This window comes from Microtus pennsylvanicus, chromosome 1 (assembly GCF_037038515.1).
Source record: "Microtus pennsylvanicus isolate mMicPen1 chromosome 1, mMicPen1.hap1, whole genome shotgun sequence".
Lineage (NCBI taxonomy): Eukaryota > Metazoa > Chordata > Mammalia > Rodentia > Cricetidae > Microtus > Microtus pennsylvanicus.
In genome coordinates this window covers 107,766,552-107,784,171 of record NC_134579.1, presented here as the reverse complement: position 1 = coordinate 107,784,171, position 17,620 = coordinate 107,766,552, and the positions used below count along the sequence as shown (strand labels likewise).

Genomic DNA, 17,620 nt, shown 5'->3' with positions numbered 1-17,620 from the left:
GGAGCCGTACATCTCCATTCTAAACATGCCAAGACTCTAAGAGTTCCCGGAAACAGAAATGTTGCTGTGGTGTCAGTTCATGCCTGCTCTCATCACCTCCACTGTCTGATAAAGAGTTTGTAAGGACTGCCAAGGAACAGAAGTTTCTAGTGCTGCCGGGCGATGGTGGCGCACGCCTTTAATCCCAGCACTCGGGAGGCAGAGGCAGGCGGATCTCTGTGAGTTCGAGACCAGCCTGGTCTACAGAGCGAGTTCCAGGACAGGCTCCAAAGCCACAGAGAAACCCTGTCTCGAAAAACCAAAAAAAAAAAAAAAAAAAAAAAGAAGTTTCTAGTGCTAGTGCATCGAGAGGAGGGGCTGTGTTGGAAAAGGGTAGGAACCATAAGGAGGTGTAGTGATTCTGGTGGGGAACTTAATGTAGATACTCAAACAGGAAGGTGGATGTTCTGAAAAGAGATAGGAGTGCAGTGCCTGATAAAATGATCACTAAAGGCTGGAGAGATGGCTCAGAGGTTAAGAGCACTGGTTGCTGTTCCAGAGATTCTGAGTTCAATTTCCAGCAACCACACGGTGGCTCACAACTATTTTTGTAGTAAGATCTGGCACCCTCTTCTGGTCTGCAGGCATATATGCAGACAGAAAACTGTATACATAATAAATAAACCTTTAAAAAAGATCACTGAGAGTAGAGGAGGAACACACCACCGAAGTATAACTTTCAAGGGGGATTTAGCCTTTGTAAGAATAAAGACTACAGGGGCTGGAGAGATGGCTCAGTGGTTAAGAGCACCGGCTGCTCTTCCAGAGGTCATGAGTTCAATTCCCAGCAACCACATGGTGGCTCACAACCATCTGTAATGAGATCTGGTGCCCTCTTCTAGTGTGTGGGCATACATGGAGGCAAAATGTTGTATACACAATAAATAAATAAATTTAAAAAAAAGAATAAAGACTACAAATAAGAGGCTTGGAATGTAGTTTAATGATAGAACCCTTGCCTGGTGTTTGGCCTCCACCAGTGTAAAAAAGAAAAGAATTGTCCACTAGAAATGGACACTATTAGTTGGGTAGCTGTGGCTTCTCATGTCTGTCATTCCAACCCTAGGAAAGAGGTAGGGCTGAGAAAGGAGGATTGTTAAGGCTGGCTTGTGCTATCTAGTGAGACCTTGTCTCAAAAAACAAAATTAGCAAACACCTTTAATCCTAGCACTCGGGAGGCAGAGACAAGTGGATCTCTGTGAGTTCGAGGCCAGCCTGGTCTACAAAGTGAGTTCCAGGACAGGCATCAAAGCTATAGAGAAACCCTGTCTCAAAAAAAAAAAAAACAATTATAGTAATAATAGTAAACTAGCCTGGCGGTGGTGGCACAGGTCTTTAATTCCAGCACTGGAAAGGCAGAGGCAAGCAGATCTCTGAGTTTGAGGATAGCCTAATCTATAGAGCAAACTCCAAGACAGCCAGGAAGGTAGAGAAATCCTGTCTCAAAAAAACTTAGCAACCAAAAAGCCATCAACAATGCTGTTCGCATCACACTGGCTCATAAGTTCGAGTCTAGAACCACTTTGGAGATTTTAACAATTGAAAATATTGTTGCTCGGGCCCAGAGCACACCAATTAAAAAAAAATCTCTGAAAGCAGGAGTTGAGTGAGCCTTGGTATCCTTTCTAATTTCCCCATGTGTCTAAACAGGCTGAGGACCATTTTACTTCCCATATGCTACAACATAAACATTTGTAACACAGCGAAAAGTCCTCCAGACAGTCACCCCATGTAATGGAAAAGCAAGGATGAGCTGGGCATGGACGGCGACAGGAGAATCGGGTCAAGGTTATCCTTGACTACATAGTAAGTAGGAATCCAGGTTGTGCTACACGGGACCCTGCCTCGAACAGGCAATAACAGAGGTGGAGAGGCGGCACTGCTCTTGCAGAGAACCTGGGCTTGGTTCCAGCGTCCACATGGCAGATCACAGTGATCTGCAGCTACAGTTTGAGTGGACGTGAGATCACCAGGCATATACACGGTACACATCCATACAGACAAAACACTCATATACATAAAATAAAATAGGTAATTTTTAAGAAAAAAAACTGTTAAAAAGAAATCCTGATGTTACAGTTGTCTAACTTTTAAGTTTGTATCTTTGACGGCTTCTCAGTATATTGTCTGCTGCAGCAGGATGTTCCAAGGTTTAAATGCAGATTTGATGTCATAGATTAACAACGTGTTTCCTTTCTGTTCTCCGTGTTATATGCTCTTAGAATGCTTTACTTTCCCTGGAGGAGAAGATGAAGGCGAAAGACGTGAATGATGCATTCCATATCAGAGGATGCCAGGTAAATGCAGCTTCCTCTCTTCTAAAATGCTTTTATGATAGGAAGAATTGCTCAGCCATTAAGAGCACTTGTTCCCAGCGCTCAGGAGGCAGAGGCAGGTGGATCTCTGTGAGTTCAAGGCCAGCCTGGTCTACAGAGCGAGTTCCAGGACAGGCTCCAAAACTACACAGAGAAACCCTGTCATGAAAAACCAAACAAACAAACAAACAAAAAGAGCCTTTGTTCTTGCAGACGACTGGCGTTCAATTCCCAGCGCCCACATGCCAGCTAATGTCTGTAACTCTAGTCCTCAAGGAGCCAGTGCCATCCTCTGGCCTCCGTGGGCACTGCACACACATAGTGCACGACATACCTGCAGGCAAAACATTCATACATAAGAATCTACTGTGAGGCCGGGAAAGAGTGCTTGCCTCACATATAAAGGTCTTGAGTTCAATCCCTGGTGTTGGGGAGAAATAGCTATTATATGACTGGGATGATGTCTCAGTTGTTAGACTGCCTGCCTTACAAGCATGGGGATTGTGTGTGATCCCCAGAACCCAGGGTAAAAATAATAAAAGAATTCCAGGAGCTGGAGAGATAGCTCAGTAGTTAAGAGCACTAGCTGCTCTTCCAGAGGTCCTGGGTTCAATTCCCAGCAACCATATGACAGCTCACAACTGTCTTCTCTTTGGCAAGAAGGGAGGCACAGGCAGAAGGGTCAGCTAGCGTGGTGGACACAACAGCAAACCAAAGAGACCTTGTGAGGACCAACACCTGAAGTTGTTCTATGCACCATGGCATGCATATTTCCCTGAGCACATGTGCACATGTATGCACAAACATACAAAGGCATATACATATATATATGGATTCATGTGTATACATATATATGTCATATACATATATACATGCATATGCCAGGGATAGTGGCCCAGTGCTGGAGAGGCACAGACAAGACGACCCCTGGAGCTCACTGGCCAGCCAGTCTAGTCTAGTAGGAAGTTCCAGAGCCAGCAAGGGACACTATCTCAAGAAGAAAAGGTAGGGGCTGAAGAGATGGCTCAGTGGTTAAGAGCAATGGCTTCTCTTCCAAAAGACCAGGGTTCAATTCCCAGCACCCACATGACAGCTCACAACTGTCTATAATTGCAGTTCCAGCTGATCTACACCCTCCCGCAGACATGCATACAGGCAGATAGGCATACTGACAGAACACCATTGAACATAAAATAAATGCCTGAGAAACAATATGAAGTTGTCCTCTGGCCTTTATGCTATTACGTGACAGACTTCCTAGAGAGATGCAACACACACGCACACACACATCTAAAGGGAAGCCATAGCACCCCAAAGTAACAACTGTACTAATGTCCACCTTGGTGAGCCAATGAGTTCTTTGTTGTTGTTGTTGTTTGGTTTTTCGAGACAGGGTTCCTCTGTTTAGAGCCTTGGCTATCCTAGAACTCTCTCTCTGTAGACCACGCTGGTCTCAAACTCACAGAAATCCACCTGCCTCTGCCACCTGAGTGCTGGGATTAAAGGTGTGCGCCACCACCGCCGGACACCAATGAGTTTTTATTGGGGTTGATCTAGGAATATAGGTCAGGGTGTGGATGACTCAGAAGCAGCTGTGTCACCAAAAAGCCCACCCCAGCGTGGGCGATAGCTGACAAAGGCTTCAGTCCTGGACTCTGCACAGCCTGCCAGTAGCTCAGCAGTCCCAGAACCTCTCTCTGCATTTGGCATGATTAGAGTCTCCCCACGCCTCCCCAGTGCTCTTTACTCCTGTTTTTAGTGGGGAGGGGCCCTAGAGAGTCTTTCAAGTTTCTAGTCTCCCAAGTCTTCTGACAGTTTGTTCCCTTTCTGGGTTCTCACCAGCTTCTCCCTCCCTTCTGGGAGGAAGGTTTCAGTTTGGAGGGAATTGCCATACAGTGTCATGCATCAGTGGACATAAGTATACCTGGACACGTATGAATATGCACACACACCGAGAGAAGGAATCTGCCAACATTCGTTTGAGCCCATTGTTACAATTCTGTTACGAATTTTTCCTAACGCGAGCTCTCTGCCAATGCAAAATCCCAATCAAGCCAAATCAAAACAAGCCAAATTAAAAGATATCCAGGTTTAATGGGATTCCTGCACTCTCGGGTGGCCCCAAGGGGGAACGGGGAGGCCGCGAATGCGACCACCAGGAGGAAAGAAAAGGGACCACGTGTTCCTCTTTTGGGAGTTCACTTAAATACTCTGTAGGAGTGGTCCTGCAGGGGTCAGGACCTCACATGCTGAGATTTGGAGTCCAGACCAATACAGCTCTCAGGGCTGGGGGTTGAACTTAACAATTCTACAATATAATTAAGTATTGTGTCAGCTGATGAGATGGAAATGCCCCTAGATGTGGTTTCTATGAAAACCAATCAAGTGATTTGGAATAACTCCAGAAAAAAAAAATATTCTTCACTTAAAAAAAAAAATTAGGTGTGAGCATGGGGGAGGGACTGGGAGGAGAGACAGGAGGGGCAACAGTGGCCTAGATGTAAATTAAAAAAAAAAATAGGTGTGAACAAGGAGGCATGTGCTTGGTGTTCCAGGAGTTGCTGACATTCCAGGGTGTGGCCGTGGACTTCACCAAAGAGGAAGGGGCACAGCTGACTCCGCTCAGAAGGATCTCTATGGAAACGTGATGCTGAAGAGCTACAGGAATCTGGTTGCACTGGGTAAGCTTGGAGTTGTTGGGACAGCAGAGCCCATTCAAATGAGTTTATTTCCTTAGGTCAGAAGAGGCATCGAAAGCTTTGTGAATACAGTCTAGGCCATACAGAAGGATGCTGGCCAGTTTTGGAGACAGACATTTGTCTGCCGTTCTTTTCCCTTTGGCAGGGGGCGGGGTGGGAAAGGGAGTGGGGCTCAGACTTTGTTGAGATCAATTTTTTTTTCTTTTCTGAAACAAGGTGTGTGTGTGTGTGTGTGTGTGTGTGTGTGTGATGTGTGTATGTATATATATATATATATATGTATGTATGTATGTGTGTATATTTATATTTATACCAGTCTTACCTCAAACTCATGGCAACCCTTGTGCCTTCCGAGTGCTGGGATAATGGGTATGAATGAACCGGGTTGCTTGATTTGGTCCCTGAAAAGACTTTTGTTCCCTATAAACATGTAAGACCTACATTTTCCGCGCCCCTGCCCTCCATGACCAGGGCACCAGCTTTATAAACCAGAAGTGATCACAGAGTTGGAAGAAGAGGCGCAGTGGACACTACAAAGCAGCAGCCAGCTGGATGCTTTTCCAGGTGAGAAGCAGGATGAGTATATGTTGTTGGCGGGTCCCAAGGTGGGTGAGGACCCTGCACGCGAGACCTTTGCGGCGGGTCTCTTGGCAAGTGGGTCCAAGCCGCGGAAGATACACGGCGTGCAGACAGAGCTTGGGTGTGAAGTTTATTTGAGATAAAGGAAATGGGAAGGGAAAGGAGAAAAATGATATCCTCGATGTGGAAGTTTGAACAGTGTAAACGCTGTTACAGATCGCCCCCTAGCGTTTTCTCTGTGTTTTCCTTACACATCCTTTCAGTAATTTTTTTTTTGTCTTCCCATTTTATATTACGTGTATGATGTTGGCCTGCATTTGTCTGTGCACCGAGTACATGCATTGCCATAAGAGGACAGAAGAAGGTATCAGATGCCCTGGGACTGTAGTGGTGTGAGCCACTATGTGGGAGCTGGGAATTTAACCTGGATCCTCTGAGAGAGCAACCAGTGCTCCTAACCACTGAACCATTTCTCCAGCCCCTCCTTCCAGTAATCTTTAAATCTTTTCTTTTTACACCCAAGTTTCTCCATTTTACTTTCTTTTAGTTTTTCTTTTCCCTCTTACTATCTAACTCTTTATACTTTTACTGTCTGGAGCCCAGAGCCTCATTTCCGATCTCCGTGGCTTACCTCAGGGATTCGATCCCTCCCCTTCCGGTGCCGCTAAATCACTCAGGTCTAACGTCCTTCCCTCAGAGCCAGTGGATGACGTCAGTCGTGTGCTGTTGGGACAGGATGACGTAGACTTGGCAGTCTTTTTTTTTTTTTTTTTTTTTGGTTTTTCGAGACAGGGTTTCTCTGTGGCTTTGGAGCCTGTCCTGGAACTAGCTCTGTAGACCAGGCTGGTCTCGAACTCACAGAGATCCGCCTGCCTCTGCCTCCTGAGTGCTGGGATTAAAGGCATGTGCCACCATCACCCAGCTAAAATTATTTCTTTATTGCTTTGATTGTTTGATACAAAAATCTCGCTTTGTAGTTCTGGCTAGCGTGTGTGTGTGTGTGTGTGTGTGTGTGTGTGTGTGTGTGTGTGTGTGTGTGTGTTTGCACATTTGTACGGAGGCCAGAAGTTAATCAGGTGTCTCCCTTAGTTGCAAGGACTCACATTGGACCCCGGAGCTTGCAGGTTGGACTAGTCCAATTAGCCGGTCTCTGTCTCCTGAGCACTGAGATTACGGTAGGCCACCACACCAACCCAGCATTTACGGGATCGGTCTATAATCCTCATGACTGCACTGAGCTAGCTCCTGGAGCTCTAACAGTCCCTCTTAAGGGACTGAGAGGGGACTCTCCCTTGTGAGATTGAATCTTGGCATGCCCTCTGGAATATCACATACTTCGTTGTTAGCCTGTTTATCTAAAATGTCTTCATAGCTAAGAAGAGACCTGAAACGTATCCAGTGGGTTTAGCAGCTTAGGTGATATTTATATTAATGAAAGAAAGAACAGGGAGTGATTAGGAGGACGGTCAGTGTCTACATGTAAACAGGAGACTTAAACACAAAGTGGAGCCAGAGGCAGCAGGAAGGGTCGGTGGGTAAAGGTGATCATGTGAAGCCTGACAGTCTGATTTTGATCCTTCATAACCACATACTAGAAGGAGAGAAGAACCCCTGAGCTCCACACATGTGCAGTGAGTGACCCATGCCCCAGTTAGGTGTGAAAAAATAGTCAGACATTAAAAATAAAATAAAAAACAAACGAGTCAGTGGGCGTGGTGGTGCACACCTGCAATGCCAGCATTCATGAGGCTGAAGCAGGAGGATTGCATGAATAGAATGATTTGCAAATGTGCTTTGTAGGGCGTGGGCCGAGCGCTGCCTTCGCAAAGCTCAGACATCCTCCAGAATCTTGGTCTGACGTGTCTTTCTCTCCTACCCATTTGTTTTCAACCATGGATATTTCTGGATGACCATTTTTGATTATGATTACCCTCCATGTGTTTTAAATGTCCCTATACTCAGACTAGAGAGATGGTTCATAGGTTAAGAGCACTGGCTGCTCTTCCAGAGGTCCTGAGTTCAATTCCCAGCAACCACATGGTGGCTCACAACCATCTATAATGAGATCTGGTGCCCTCTTCTGGCACACAAACATGAATGGAAGGAATGTTGTATACATAATAAATAAATAAATCTTTAAAAAAAAATATTCAGCAACCACGTGATGGCTCACAGCCATCGATAATGAGATCTGGCGCCCTCTTCTGGCTGGCAGGCATACTTGCAGGCAGAACACTATACATAATAAATAAATCTTTTTAAAAACTGTCCCCATGCTCACTGTTTCTTGCCTCCTTTCATAGTCTTCCTGCTTGTCATATGTCCTATTTTAAAATGTGGTGAGATTAGGGCCGGGCGATGGTGGCGCACGCCTTTAATCCCAGCACTCGGGAGGCAGAGGCAGGTGGATCTCTGTGAGTTCGAGACCAGCCTGGTCTACAGAGCGAGTTCCAGGACAGGCTTCAAAGCCACAGAGAAACCCTGTCTCGAAAAACCAAAAAAAAAAAAAAAAGTGGTGAGATTGTCATCAGGTTCTCAGGTAATTCTGTATGTAACCCTTTTCTTTTTAAAGCTTAATGTTGGGAAGGATTTGTACATTCTGAATCTCTTTCAGATGGGGTGGACAGACGGGAAATGAAAGACAACTGTCAAGCAGAACACATCCGATGAAAACCAGCTCCATGAGGTCATAATGGAGAGACTAACGGGGGGGGGGGCACTTTCTGATTTGCTATCTTACAAGGATGCTAGGATTTTGACCATCAGAAATGAACCAAGAAAAGCAGCAGAAACATTTGGAACAAGTATCTTTCACCCACCAAAAAATTACACAGAGAAGCATGGGGTGTAATAAGTTTGAGGAAAACTATAATCTGAATTCTACCGTTACTATGCCTCAGAGGATTCCCTCCTGTTAAAAAAGCCTCTCCACCATGACACGCGAGGAAACAGCATCAGACGGCACGCGGATTTGATTGATTATCGAGGAAACTATATGAATCCCTATGAATATAATGAATGTGGAAAAAGTTTCCACCAACATGTTTTCCTTACGAATTGTATTCTTCTCAGAGAGAAACACGGTGAGTGTGCAAAGGCCTCTGAGCAAACTTCAACTCATACCCAACCTCAGGTCGCCCTGACAAAAGAAAAACCCTCTAAGTGCGACGAGCGTGGGAGAGGATTCAGCCAGAGGCTACATCTCACTCAGCCTCCGGGAATCCATACCAGGGAAAAGCCCTTCATCCGTCAGGAACGTGGGAAGACCTTCCGTCAGCGTTCTTCCTCACACAGCACCTGAGCATCCACACGGGAGAGAAGCCCTACAAATGTACACGGTGTGGCGAAGCCTTCGGCCGCATCACGCCTCTCACTGAGCGCCAGAGACTTCGGGCTGGAGAGAGACCGTCCGACTGTAGCTTCTGCGGGAAAGCCTTCAGCCAGCGGACACATTTTAACCAGCACGGAAGGACGCACACGGGAGAGAAGCCCTATCAGTGTACTGAGTGTGGGAAAGCCTTCAGCCAGAGTGCTCACCTTAACCAACATAGGAAGATCCACAGCCGCGAGAAGCTATGTGGCTGTAAGGATGGGAACCCCTCCAGCTGAAGTCGGCCCCCCAATGGCACAGAGCTATGTTTGGGGGGGGGGTTGAAAGTACAGATGTGGAAATTTTTTTAATTCTTTCTTTCCATTCAGCACCAAGTTATTCATGGTGGAAAGAAAGCTTCCAAGTGAGCTTTTACTGCATAGAAACCAAATTTATAGCTGAAGTCAGACCACTGAAACAATCCCAGGAGGTCTTGTAAATAGTGAACATTATTAATTTTATAAACAAAAATACATTGGACCATATTCTGAATCTCCTGTAAAGCCTAAGTAAGGGGGTTGTGGTGACCTTCCTGTAATCCTAGCACTCCGGGGTTGTTGTTATTACGGTTGCTATTTTCTTTGTGATCTTAGCACTTGGTGTGGGGGAAGGGATTAGGAATTCAAGGCTGCCCTCCACTATAGATGGAATTCAAGGCTAATATGGGCTACTTGAGACCCTGTTTTAAAAAAGGAAATTGGAAAAAAAACCTGCAAAAATCTAATAACCTACAATAATATATAATTACTAACTTGTAGATTTATGCTATAATACTGTTTAATTATATGAATATTGATTAAACAAGGCAATGTTGTAATATAACCAGTTACATAAAATAGAATAAACAGGAAGGGTAATATTTCTCAAATTTTGTGCTTTACTTACAGTTTTTTCTATACTTAGTCTTAATACTTTTTTGAAGGACATAGGATTTTTAACCTGGCCTGATAAATATTATCTGTGGAACTTAATAGTTTGCTATACTAATTAAAATTTGTTCTGCTTTCTTGCAAAATACATTTTAAGTCCGGCATGGTGCCACATGTCTTTAATTCTAGCACTTAGGAGGACGTGGCAGGTGGATCTCTGATCTCTGTGAGTTTGAGGCCAGCCTGGTCAACAGAGTGAGTTCTAGGACAGCCAGAGCTACACAGAGAAACCCTGTCTTTTTTTTTTCTTTTTTGTTTTGTTTTGGTTTTTTTTGAGACAGGGTTTCTCTGTGGCTTTGGAGCCTGTCCTGGAACTAGCTCTGTAGACCAGGCTGGTCTCGAACTCACAGAGATTCGCCTGCCTCTGCCTCCCGAGTCCTGGGATTAAAGGTGAGCGCCACCATCGCCCGGCTAAGAAACCCTGTCTTGAAAAACCAAAACCAACAAAACAAAAAATAACAACAAAGGCATTTTTAGGGACTGGAGAGATGGCTCAGCAGTTAAGAGCACTGACTGCTCTTCCAGAGGACAGAGGACCCAGCTTCAATCCTCAGCACCCACATGGCAGCTCAAAACTGTCTATATCTCCATTTCCAAGGCTTCTGACACCTTCACACAGACAGATATGTAGGCAAAACACCAATGCACATAAGCTAAAAATAAATTAAATAAAAGAATACATTTTAAAATTTACAATATTCAGCAGGGCATGGTGGCTCCTTGCTGTAAGCCAGGCAGGCATTCAGGAGGTGGAGACAGTAAGATTGCTGTGACTTTGAGGGCAGCTTAGGATACATAGTTAAACCTTGCCTCAGAAACACAAATAGACATACACACTACCTGAAAAAGTGCTCATATGTTCAAAGACTCCCCATCATGGAGAGAACAATGTCAGGTCCTTAACAAGAAATGCCATCTGAGAAGAGATGGACTCTCTTAGCTTTGGTTCTGGCCAAGTGCCAGATTCTTGGTCACCATTTTACACTCCTTTGCTCCTCTACACAATCCCCTTTCTGCTCCCGATGTCCCTCCATAGCATCCTCCAGGCCCTGCTACTGTCTTCTCTGTGCTGACACAAAGGAAATCATAGTGTGCCTTGAGGACTAACTGAGCTAGCAACAATGTTTCCCTGGTAACCTTGAATCCAAGCCACGACCTTGAGCACCAACAGAAGTGTTAGACTATTGTCCAAAACCAACTAAAAAAGTGACTCTCAATCTGAGCTCAAATTCCTTATTGGAGATACAAACACGTGTGCACACACACACACACACACACACACACACACACACACTTAACTGGACAGAACTAAACAGAACAGCCCTCTCTTCTCATATCCTTGACACTGGTGGGGTACAAGTTCGCATAAGAACTTTGTACTAATTTGACCCAGAATTTAATGCTTCTTTCTTTGTAGTCCCAACCAGAGCCATTGCAGGTCAGTTTGGGATGCCTCTTGTGGAAACTGCCTTAACACATGTCTTAGGGTTTCCATTGCTGTGAAGAGACTCGGTGACCACAGCAAGACTTGTAAAGGAAAAGATTTAATTGGGGTGGCTTACAGTTTCAGAGGTTTAGTTCATTATCGTCATGGTGAGAAGCATGGTGGTGTATAGGGAGACATGGTGCTGGAGAAGGAACCGGGAGTTTTACATCTTGATCCCCACGCAGCAGAAAAAGTCTGTGTCCACACTGGGTGTAACTTGAGCATAGGAGACCTCAAAGCCCACCCCAGTGACAACTTCCTCCAACAAGGCCACCCTACTCCATCAAGGCACGCCTCCTAGTAGTGACATTCTCTGTGAGCTTATAGGGGCCAATTACATTCAAATGACCACATCACCCTTTTGAGGGCAACTCCAGTTCAGGTCTGACCATAACAAAACAACAACCTCCAGTGAGTGGTTTGGGCTATGAGTGTGTCAAGGAACGTTTTCTGTTTGTACTCTCTTATACTACCTATAACAGACTTGCTTCTTTTTCATCTGCCTCTATTAGACTGGCGCCCTGTGATGGGGGAGGCTCCCCTTTTATTCATCTTTTCCCTACAGTGCCTAGCACAGATTCTGAGAATATGTGCTCCATAAATGTTTGCTAAGAAACAAATGAGCCGGACAGATTGATGCCTTGTTTTATTGCTATTACTGTAACGCTGGGGATTGTTTCCAGGACACGGTGTGGGCTAGAAAAGCCCTCAGCCATTTAGCCACGTTTCTAGATCTATGCTTTGGATGAATTTTTATTTTTCAAGTCTTCCAACACCAATTGTTAAGCTAATGCAGTAGTCAAGATTGCCCATATTTGACCCTCAAATAGGCTTTTCCAATAGCCTGTTCCTCTTCACAGTTTGCCTGATATATCCCTAGTCTTCCCTTTGAGAAAGCTTTATCGGGAAACCTGCAAGAAATCCACTGACTCCTTTAGAAAGGGCACAAAATGCATATTCTCACACCAGACTCCCTTTCCTCTTCCAGATTTGTTTGTTTGTTTGTTGTAGAAAGAGTCTGGCAGCCTAGGCTGGTCTCTCCAACTTACCAAGTAGCCAAGGATGATCTTAAACTCCTGATCCTCCTGGCTTTGCTTTCTGAATGTGAGATTGTATGCAATAGCACACGAAGTTTATGTAGTGCTGGGATCTATGGCAGGACTTTGAGCAGGATAGGTAAATACTTTGCCAGCTGAACTGCATCCTCAGCCCTATGTATGTATGCATGTCTATGTGTTTGTGTGTATGTGAGGCCAGCTGTCACTAGGTAACCCAGACTCACTACAGTTCGCATGAGCCTTTGGATGCTGAGATCACAGCCATGTGCCAACCTGCCCACTTCTAATATTAACTTAAAAATCTTGACACGCATGTTATACATATTTATGAGATACAGTGTGACATTGCAGTGCCCGCATACAGTATATCAGGGTAACTGCATATCCATCCGTTTACCACCTCTTTGCCTTAAAAACGTTCAGTATCCCCTGTATCCACTACTTTGATGTATGCAAATATTACACTGTGTAATAGAACATAAGAAATTATTTTGGACCAGGAAGTGGTGGCACACGTCTTTAATTCCAGCACTTGGGAGGCAGAGGCTAGAGAATCTCTTGTGTTCAAAGCCAGCCTAGTCTACAAAGTGAATTCTAAGATAGCCAGGGCTATACAGAAAAACCCTGTCTTGATTTTTTTTTTAAAAAAAAAAAAGGAGAGGACGAGGAGGAGGAAGAGGAGGAGGAGAAGAAGAAAGAAGAAATTATTGTAGGTCACGCCTGTAATTCCAACACTGGAAAGGCAAAGCCTAGTCAGGTGTTTCTTGTGAGACTGCAAAAAAAAAAAAGTTAAGATTCTATGGCTGACGAATGCAAGGTCCTTTGATTTGACGGTATGTCCAATCAATTGCGGGAAAATCAGAACAGCAGAAAACAAAATGGCATAGGAAAAGGCAGGAACCCCTTGCGCACCCGTCGCAGTGCCGTAGGGAACGTAGAGGCGCGACACTCCCAACCCGGAAGACTTCCGCCCGCGGTGCTAATTTAAATAGACTGGGCGGGGTCTTGCCTTTAGCCCCGCCCAAACCTAATAGGCGCGGCGCCTTGTGAAAAGGGCAGTCCGGAGCGGGGCTAGCGCGCATGTGACGCCATCACGCTGCGCCCCATGCTTCGCCCGCCTGGGTCCGAATAGTAGAATCCAGAAGGTGAGCGAGGGTTCCAGGTCCGGATTTCGGGGAGGTCAGTACTGCTGCGGCTCCTGTCAGTCTCCCCGGGACGCGGTGGTTTCCATAGCAACTGATTCCCAAAAGCTCCGAGTCAAAGTCTCCCGGTCCCTGCAGTGCCCGGCCGAGGTCTTGCAGCACAGCCGGCCTGTGAGCCCTTGTGTGTATGGGTAGCAGGCTGTATGGCTGTAATAAAGGCAGGCAGCGAGCCGCAATGGGTGCTGTGACCTCGAGGTCGTACCCCTTTAACGATAAGGAACAAACCCCTCAGACTCGGGAGTTGAGCGCTTCAAACAGTACCTTTTTTTAGAAAGAGAAATGCCCTGAGAAGGGACCGGTCCCAAGAAAGGACTCCATTGAAGTGGAAAGAATAAGATGTATGTAAAATGGATGCAGAAAAAAAGAAGAAGAAAGTCGTGGGTAAAGGGTAAATAAGGTGACTTGTCTTCTGATGATCTATGAGGCACCTGTAAGGAGAGGAGCTTTGATCTGTAGAGAATCTGTGACCTGCAGCAGGGGAGTTTCCCAGGTGATTGGCCTGGAGACTCACTGGGGCTGTTCCCTAAACTACCTATTTACCCTCTGCCTCCTGCCTCATTTGGAGAGAGGGACTCCAATGTGACCAGTTTATGTGAGTAATTTCACACTCTGATAGTTCTTCAGAATATCTGTGAGCAAGCCGTGTTGTTCTTTTCCTTCCGAATGGGGAATCTGAGTTAGTGAGATCCATTCACTGCATTGTAAACGCGTTAAAAATAAGGCTTGAACACGTCTCTGACCTGGCTATTCCAGAAAGCTAGCAAAAATGATTTCTGGACATAGGCATTGCTCCTGGCAAAAGTCACCTGATTAGCCAGGCAGTGGTGACGCTAGCCTTTAATCCCAGCACTCACGAGGCAGAAGCAGGTGGATCTCTGTGAGTTCCAGGCCAGCCTGGTCTACAGAGCAAGTTCCAAGACCACCAGAGCTACACAAAGAAAGCCTGTCTGAAAACAAACAAACAGAAACTTCACTCGGTAAGGGCTGACCATCAGAATGTTCAAAGTTTAGATGGTGTGTTGGAGCACTAGCCTTTGTGTAATTTCAGAGGATCCCCAGGAACTGGTCCTACAAAGGATTTCAGCCACCATGTGAGTGCTGGGAACTGGATCCAGGTCCTCTGGAAGAGCAGCCAATGCTTAGCTACTTGGCCATCTCTCCAGCCCAACTCAGGGGAGGCTAATGTAGAAGGATCTTCCAGTTCAAGGTCATCCTGGGCTACAGCAGAGGAAGGTAGACTTCAGGGAGAAGAGGCAGAGCAATTGGTTTGTTAGATGAATAGGGAGGAAGACTGTCCTGACAATGTTAAGCTTTGGTGTTTTGGCTTTTTTTTTTTCATGTTAGGTGCTCAGAGACACATAATGTCACTAATACGTACATCCGTCCATGCCAAATGGGTCGTGGGAAAGGTGATTGGCACAGCCATGGTAAAAACTGCTAAAGTCAGAGCAACCAGACTTGTTTTGGATCCCTACTTGCTAAAGGTAAGGATCAGCACCTGGTTTAGGTGGCATTGGTAAGTTAGTAATGTGGTTTAGGGCCAAAGCAGAAAAGCGTCTCCAGATTGGTATCAGATAAGTTGAACCTCTGCAGCCATCTTGACACTGCTGGGCTGTGGCTATAGCCTGTATCGTAGGAAGGTTTCAGGAACACGCCATTTATTTAAGTTCACTCTTTAGTCATGTGGGAAAGCAATGTGGGAACAGAGAGCAGGGCTCTTCATTCTTTCCTCTCGGATTGCTGTAAGAGAACATCTCAGTAAAGAGACATTTGCACTGACCCTCCAGTCAGATTCTCTTCCTGGACCAGGTGACGAGAAGTCACTCCAGCTATGATGAGTAGTTTGTGGTAGGGGGAGGCACCTTTCAAGACAGGGTTGTTCTGCATAGCCCTGGCTATCCTGGAACTAGCTCTGTAGATCAGGCTGGCCTCAAACTCACAAGAGATCTGCCTGCCTCTGCCTCCTGAGTGCTGGGATTAAAGGTGTGTGCCACCACCACAGTCTTATTATAATGTTTAATTGTCTTAATAACTTTAGATCTGCTTTTTGTGGTGGGAAGAAACTGAGCCGGGAGTGGTTCCATGACGCACAGCTAGTGGAGAGAGCTGTGTGTTTGTAGGCTGGAGTGGAGGCCTCGGCAGGAGGGTCAACATAGAGACAGGTAATCATTGATTTAGAGCCAGGATAATTAAAGGAATGACTTGCATAGCTCAGAACTGTCTCTGGGAAAATCAATGCTGATTTTCAAAGATGAAGCTGCTAATCCCTTTGTACTAAAAGCTTCCAAAAGTATTTCTTCTCCCAGTGCCAAGCCCTGGCTGGTTTTCTGTACATTATGTCTTTGCCCCCCTGGGTCGCAGATGGGTGCTGCTGATTTGTTCCCCTCCTTCTCTCAACAGTACTTCAACAAGCGGAAAACCTACTTTGCTCACGACGCCCATCAGCAGTGCTCCGTTGGGGACATCGTGCTCCTCAGAGCTCTGCCGGTCGCGAGGTCAAAGCACGTGAAACATGAACTGGCTGAGATCATTTTCAAAGTTGGCCGAGTTATCGACCCAATCACAGGAAAGCCCTGTGCAGGGACCGCCTTCCTAGAAAGTCCACTCAGTTCAGAAACTGCTAACCCAAGTAAAACTCCAGAAGAACTCAAGGCATCTTCCACCTAGGGAAGAAGGAGCCAAAGGGATTTCTGTCTTTATGTCTCCTCTCTGACTTCCATCACTAGCCGTCCAGTTTCTCTTGTGACATGAATGAAATAGTAAAGTAAATGAAACCAAGATCTTACAGTGTCCATAAAGGTTGATGTCTTATATGTTCAAAAGAGAACATATAAGACTACACTCCATACTTTTATTATATGTGTGTCCATGATGCGTGTGGGAGTGCACATGTAGCCCGGGACACTGGTCAGAGGACATCTCTGTGGAGTCACTTCTCTGCTTCCACGTTTCCATGGTTTCCAGGTTTCAGATTCTCTGCATTGAACATACTTTCCTGTTACACTGTCTGCCCAAGTATGCTGCATCTTTTTATGAGCTTTCTGTCATGTTTTTGTTTGTTTGTTCTGCTTTGCTTTTTGTTCACAGAAATCTTAGACTGATTCTAGTACTTTCATTTTGAAAGAAGAAAATCTTTTGATAAGAATACATAAGGTGCCAGGTTTGGTAGTGCACACCTTTAATCCCAGCACTAGGGTGGCAGAGGCAGGCAGATCTCTGAGTTCGAGGCCAGCCTGGTCTACAAGAGCTAGTTCCAGGACAGGCTCCAAAGCTACAGAGAAACCCTGTCTCGAAAAAGCAAAAAAAAAAAAAAAAAGAGAACATATAAGACTACACTCCATACTTTTATTATATGTGTGTCCATGATGCGTGTGGGAGTGCACATGTAGCCCGGGACACTGGTCAGAGGACACCTCTGTGGAGTCACTTCTCTGCTTCCACGTTTCCATGGTTTCCAGGTATCACACTCAGACTCCCAGGTTTGCACAGCTAGCACCTTTCACCAACTCCCAAGGGGGACCCTTGTCAGTCTGAGCTGTATTCATAAGAATAGCATTGGGGACAGGAGAGATGGCTCAGCAGCACTGGCTGCTCTTCCAGAGGCCTTGAGTTCAATTCCCAGCAACCGTATGGTGGCTCACAACCAACTGTGATGAGATCTGGTGCCTTCTTCTGGCATTCAGACAGACTTGCAGGCAGAACACTATACATAATAAACAAATCCTATAAGAATAGCATTGACACGTAGAAAGTAAAAACTTCAGTTCTGAGTCATTACACCCAAGGCTATATGAGTCCTTAAGATCTGATAAACAGTCACAGCACTTTCTTCTGGGAGTTGAGAATGGGTCTCACATTTTAACCCAGGTTGGCTCAGACTTGCAGCAATCCTCCCTGTCAGTTCCCTGAGTGCTGGGACTGCAGGTGTAAGCCGCCATGCCCA

The 17,620-nt window shown here is 45.6% G+C and overlaps 2 protein-coding genes across 3 annotated transcripts; both read left to right on the top strand.

Moving 5' to 3' along the window:
• Positions 1-4,891: 4,891 nt before the first annotated feature.
• Positions 4,892-9,241, top strand: Znf713 (zinc finger protein 713). The gene is given in 8 exon segments (XM_075974948.1): positions 4,892-4,973; positions 4,976-5,035; positions 5,525-5,617; positions 8,260-8,339; positions 8,342-8,393; positions 8,396-8,544; positions 8,547-8,916; positions 8,919-9,241. Coding segments are annotated over 8 exon segments (1,209 nt in total).
• Positions 9,242-13,524: 4,283 nt separating this feature from the next.
• Mrps17 (mitochondrial ribosomal protein S17) lies at positions 13,525-16,455 on the top strand. 2 transcript variants are annotated; one of them, XM_075977948.1, is made up of 3 exons: positions 13,525-13,620; positions 15,022-15,161; positions 16,078-16,455. In XM_075977948.1, exons 2-3 carry the CDS (start codon positions 15,039-15,041, stop codon positions 16,342-16,344), a joined length of 390 nt encoding a protein of 129 aa, XP_075834063.1. In that variant the 5' UTR covers positions 13,525-13,620; positions 15,022-15,038; the 3' UTR covers positions 16,345-16,455. The 2 variants fall into 2 exon arrangements, with proteins under 2 accessions (XP_075834063.1, XP_075834057.1); XM_075977942.1 differs by having other exon boundaries at positions 13,534-13,654.
• The last annotated feature ends 1,165 nt before the right edge of the window (positions 16,456-17,620 follow it).